Below are 5,997 nucleotides of genomic sequence, written 5' to 3'. Positions count from 1 at the left end.
CCTTCAGAAGGCAGGGTAGCGCTACAACGCTCTTGGGAGGGCGCTACAGCGCTATAGACAGAAGCCAAAGTCCCCTCAGCATTATGGCATAGCGCTACAGCGCCCAAAGGCTAGTGCTGTAGCGCTAGTCACATACAGCCCAGCACCATTTTTCTTTTCTGCGACTTTTCTCAAACCAACTCGAACCAAAACTCTTCCAACTTTTCCCCAAACTCAAAAACAACCTCATGACCACACTCCACTCATCCTAAGCACCCCAAACACCTAAAACCCAAACACATGCATCCACAAACTCAGAACTCACCATAGCCACTCCTAAGCTCTAAAACCCAGTAAAAACCTGCTGAACATCAAAGTTAGAGTTTAGACTTTATACCTTTGATAGGATTTCGACCACAAGCTGCCTCTAGACTCCTATAGCTTGCTCCTCCTTAACCTTTTTCCTGAATTTCCCAAAGTCCCCATCAAACCCAGCTTACACACCACAGTTCAAAAACCAAAACCAGCAACTAGAGAATTTACAGAACCTTACCTCAAGTGATGGCCTAACCTTGCTAAACCCTTGCCAAATCCTCAAGCTCAGCTCAGAAATCTTGTAGCTTAATTGACCTAGCTCCCCTCTGATCTTTACTCCAAAAAGAATGAAGAACAGTGGTGGTGAAAGCACAAACCGACTCAGGGTAAACTTCTCTGTTTTTCCTTCCTTTCCTTTTTCTTTCTTTTCTTTCCTCAGACTTCTGTGATATTCTACAAATCCCACTAACATCAAGCCTCAGTAATACCCATCCTTAAAAGCCAAAATGACCCTAATGCCCTCCCTATTAATTCTAATCCTTTAGTCCACTTAAGGGCATTTTAGTCATTTCACCCAATTCCCGCTAACTCCTCGAGTGTCTCTAATGTTTCCTGCTTAATTCCCGATACCTAATTAATCACCAATAGTATTCCTCAATGTCAAAATAGACTCCAGTTTATCCACTAAATTCCCATTTATACCCCTGAACTCACCCCGAGCCGGGTATAAATCCCTGCCATGACTTTTCCGCTACTTTGCTCACTAAGATCGTCTCAAGTCACAGATCATAGATATATCCACATAATAATGTGGTCTCGACAATTATCACATATATCAAAGAAGTTATGCCCATAATGGCCAAAATTTACGATTATGCCCTTCTAACCTAATCAGGGCCTACATGCATACTAACACACATGGTCATGCATCTCAAATACTCAAATAGTCATATAACATGCTTAAAATCATAATCATGCATCTTAATCATTAAATCCACGCATAATTCCCATTATGCCCACCAGGCACGCTAATCAAGGCCCTTAAGCCTTATTAGCAAATTTGGGTCGTTACAAATTTATTCATTCGCCAAACCTGTTCGAATATAGACTTGACCATTTCACAGTGTTTTCTAGCTTAAACAAAAAGATGGGTGTAAAGAAATTCGTGAAGAAGGGTTTAGGAGAAATGGGGTTCAACGCCGGCGGTGGAGTTATCAATTGGTTCACCTGTCACATGGCCGCAGCCTCCCGCGCCATTCGCGATCGACTCAAGCAAGCTGACCTTGTCGTTGAGGTCCGCGACGCTCGAATTCCCCTGTCGTCTGCCAACCAGAACCTTCAATCTCACCTCTTCGCGAAACGACGCGTTATTGCTCTCAATAAGCAGGACCTTTCCAATCCAAATATCATTCCGGTAATCATTTTCATTTTTTATTTTTTATTTATTATCCATTATTGTTATTTCTGTTTATTGGACTTCGTTTATGTAGAAATGGGTTCGTCATTTTGAATTGTTCCAACAAGATTGTATTCCCATAAATGCACACAGTAAGACTTCTGTTAGGAAGGTAAGTAAGTTTTCTTCAGTTTGTTCTTACTCCTTAATAGTGTTTTGCTTTCGTGTTCTGTTGATTTTAATGGCGTGTAATGTATATGCGTGTATGTACTGAAGCTTCTTGAGCTTGTGGAGTTTAAATTGAAGGAAGCGATTTTGAAAGAGCCAACTTTGCTTGTTATGGTTGTTGGGGTTCCTAATGTTGGAAAATCTGCTTTGATTAATTCCATTCATCAAATTGCGTCGTCTTACTTTCCTGGTAAGATGTGATTAAGATTTTGTCTGGACTGATATTTAAGTTGAACCCAAAAATGATTTTGTTGAGTTTTGTTTACTAAGCGCAAGGGAAGAATAAGAGAGCAACAGTAGGTCCTCTGCCTGGTGTTACTCAAGATATTGCTGGTTTCAAGGTGAAGTAGTTTTTGTGTTTGATTTCCCTTCTACTGTCAAGAAAATTTGAGGGTGCATAAACATTCTTTACTCTTAGGATTCATGTTTTCGTTATATGCATTTTAAGATATTTATATCTCCTAATGACAAGTTTTAGATTCTAGTTCCTTGAATTTTATTCAAAACTATTTTGTTTTTTGGCTACAAATTGCTCATCAGCCGAGCATATATGTACTGGACACTCCAGGTGTACTGGTTCCAAGTATCCCAAATATAGAGACAGGACTAAAGCTTGCTCTTGCAGGTCAGCCCTCTTCGATTAGTTCTTTTTTGTTTTGTTTTTGTTATTGTTTTTCTTTAATCTGTTAAATTAAATGTGAACATTTGATGATGTATTTATTGTATGCTGAAACTGTAACAAGTACAAAATCTAGAATTGGTTAACATCAGGCTTTTTGCTACTCGACAAAAACCATATGCTCTAGTTGCAGATATTTGGCTATTGATTTTGTTGGCCAAGGGAATATGAAATGAACATGCTATCATTCAATTCTGGCTTTATTGCCTTTGGGGAAGACCCTATAAACTCATCTCATGCTGCAGAAGCGTCACCAACAAAAATATAGGAAACTTAGTACGTGCTCTAAATAATATAACTTTCATTAAAATTGGTATGAGTCCATGTAATGTAATTTTCTGGGTATAATATTATAGTAGTCAAGATGGTTGAATTATTATTGTAGCTGAAAATAGAATAGTTAAAAATTACATGTAGATTCTGAAAAGAGTATATGTTATGTTAAATTTAGATATCTAGTGGAAACCTGACTTGTTTACAGAGATAGAAAGTTATAATTTTTTTTCTTTTATTTAAATTTTACATAATTACTTGTTCAACTATGGATATTTCTTTTAGAGTTAGGATATGGTATTGCTTCTTCACTTTACCTGATTAAAGTTTATTAATTTTGGATGTAGGGTTTGTGAAAGATTCAGTGGTTGGAGAAGAGCGTATTGCCGAGTACTTACTTGCAGTTTTAAATACCCGAGGGACTCCTTTTCATTGGAAGCACTGGAACAATAGGAGAGCAAAAGGAATTCGATATGATTTTGCTGAAATAGTGGAACACAGTCTTAAAGATCTTCGATCAAGGAGAAAACCACAGGATAAGTCTAGTGTTCTATACATTGAGGTAAATACCTTTTCTGTTTTTCTAGGAGTTGCAATTTCAATGGTTGATATCTTGAGGTTGCTACTTCTTGAATAGGCTTGGGAATGTTTATACTTGTCAAGATAAATTGAGTAGATGTGTGTAGGTTTTCTTTCATGCATTATAGCAGAATTTCCTTAAGAACTCCGTAAAACTGGAAATATAAAACAGTCTATTTTGTCTGAGGGTGGTGTTTTACAGGTCTACTATGTTAAAGTTCTAGAGAAAGGTGATACATATGACGTTTTTATCTCCTTCACTTTTGAATGTTAAATTACGCTAGTTTATATGGGATGGGAGGGGGGTGGTGTGCAATTGCTCCTTTTCTAAGTTTGGGTTCTTAATCAAAGTGTTGTTATTTGTGCTGCAGATAATTGAAAGAAGCTTGCCTAAAAAGCAAAAGGTGAAGAAAGATGCTTCTGTGATTGAGAGGGAGGAAATGGAGAAAATTGGAAAAGTATGGGTCAATATTATAAGAAGAGACATGCCAAAGCATCATAGGAATTTTACAGCTTTTCATAGGAAGCAACTAATTGATGCCAAAAGGGTTTCAGAAAATTGTTAAAGAGAGGCAAGCAAACATTCTCTCTCTGAAGCATCTCATATTTCGATTTCTAGTAGCATTTTGGAAAGTAACTTTTAATTTTGTTCTTGCGATCTTAGTGAGGCCTTTGTGCTATAGTGTAATATCCTGAAGCTATGCTTTATTTATCTATCATTATTTTCTTTACCAGGTGAAATTGAAAGTGAGTAGATCACTTAAATTGATGAAGGGTGCTCCGATTCGCACAAGGAAGATAGCTAGGGACATGCTGCTTTTCTGGAAGAGAGTGGATAAGGAGATGGTAACTTTCAATTTTTTTAATGGGAGTACATTGATTACAGTTAAAATATATTCTTGATTTGCCTTCAATTGTTCTAAAAAGTCATTGAAGAATTTTTCCAATTTCTACTATAAGTTGGACTGATGAGAAGTACTTTCGGCGGGTGAAATGGCAATATATGGTGTTGGATGAAGCCCAAGCAATTAAAAGTTCAAACAGGTTTGATTCAAATCATTCGTGTCAGTGTACTTTGTAGTTTGTGCTAACATTTAATTGTCATAATTGCAGCCAAGCAAGATAGATGCGCAGCCTTTAGAAAAAAGGAAATTTTTTATTTCAATGGTGCCGATTATTTTCTCCTTATCTGATAGTCTTTAGCTTGATTTTATTGTAAATTGATGTGCTTGGTTAAAGATTAACAATAGACATTTTATTGATTTGGAAGAAGGTTTAATGAATGAAGTTATTCCTGTGAAGTGTACGTTAGTGGTCATGTTGCTGAGGTGCTTGTGTCTTATCTTTATTTGGTTTAAAAGCTATATAGTATATCTATCTTCCTGAATCCCTTTACTTTCTGAATGGTTGTTTTCTATTTTTAATTCTTTGTACTCATACTTTTTTGTTGTCTTGCTTGTGATTGGACAGTATAAGATGGAAGACATTGCTTAGTTTTAATTGCCGAAATAGGCTTCTGCTTACTGGCACTCCAATCCAAAATAATATGGCAGAGTTGTGGGCCTTACTACATTTCATTATGCCAACCTTATTTGATAGTCACGAACAGTTTAATGACTGGTTTTCTAAAGGGTATGCCTAATTTTTTAAGTTTTCTGACATAACTGACAAATAGCTAATATTCCTATGCGCTATGTATTCTTATTAACTATATTTTATCACGTGCAGAATTGAGAGCCATGCAGAACATGGTGGTACTTTGAATGAGCACTAGCTTAACTGATTGGTAAGCATCTTTTATGCAACATTATTTTTATTTGAAAGAAAACAGTACTACTGGTGTCTTTTTCATCAGGTCTTGTAAGTGCCATTGTGGTTTTGGACTGTCAAACAGTCAAAGACACTCTAACTGGTGTCTTTTTTTTTTTTTTAATTTTTTAATGAATTTTCTAAACTAAACTAAATTTTATGAATTATTCACATTGATTAAGAACTTTAATTCTCATTTAGAAAAAAAAATTCTCTATTAAGATTATTTTCTGGGCTAAAAAAACATTCTATAGTTTGTTATTTTGAGGATAATGAAATTTGAAATATCAAATACTTTAAAAGCTAACTGAAATTTTCTGTCAATATGATTTGTGGGTCTTCAAGAAATTCTCCTTTTCCGATCGCCATGGGAAAAAAAAGTTTGACATTGTCCATTGTAAATGTGTAGTTCAATTCGAGTAAAGTTAATCTTTGAAGTGTTAATTAGATTCCTCTTATCCATATGCATAAAAGTAATAAATAGAAGCTAATGGTTCTATATTTTGTTTGTTCATAGACTAATAGAAAAGTAATATGTAATATCAATTGAAGATAAGAAACTAATATTGTGTTGGGGTTCATATTTCTTATTGTCTTCTTAACGTTTTCTATTATTTAATATATTGTTTGTTGGATTCTAAGGGAGCTTTGAGAACCTAGGCCCCAATACATACATGCAGGTACTATTATTTCTCTCTCAATTTCTAGTTCTATAGATAATTATTTACTGTTCTCACTT

General features: G+C 35.5%; 1 protein-coding gene across 1 annotated transcript; it reads left to right on the top strand.

The window, feature by feature from the left end:
- Positions 1-1,441: 1,441 nt before the first annotated feature.
- On the top strand, positions 1,442-5,223 carry LOC133785347 (short integuments 2, mitochondrial-like). Its single transcript, XM_062224596.1, has 11 exons — positions 1,442-1,708; positions 1,785-1,862; positions 1,967-2,108; positions 2,189-2,257; positions 2,445-2,543; positions 3,218-3,432; positions 3,821-3,997; positions 4,185-4,295; positions 4,689-4,777; positions 4,920-5,081; positions 5,178-5,223. The coding sequence occupies exons 1-11, from the start codon at positions 1,442-1,444 to the stop codon at positions 5,221-5,223; spliced, it is 1,455 nt and encodes a 484-aa protein (XP_062080580.1).
- Positions 5,224-5,997: the final 774 nt, after the last annotated feature.

Source organism: Humulus lupulus, chromosome 6 (assembly GCF_963169125.1).
Source record: "Humulus lupulus chromosome 6, drHumLupu1.1, whole genome shotgun sequence".
Classification (NCBI taxonomy): Eukaryota; Viridiplantae; Streptophyta; class Magnoliopsida; order Rosales; family Cannabaceae; genus Humulus; species Humulus lupulus.
The sequence above is the reverse complement of the archived record's forward strand: the minus strand, read 5'-3'. Positions and strand labels throughout refer to the sequence as shown.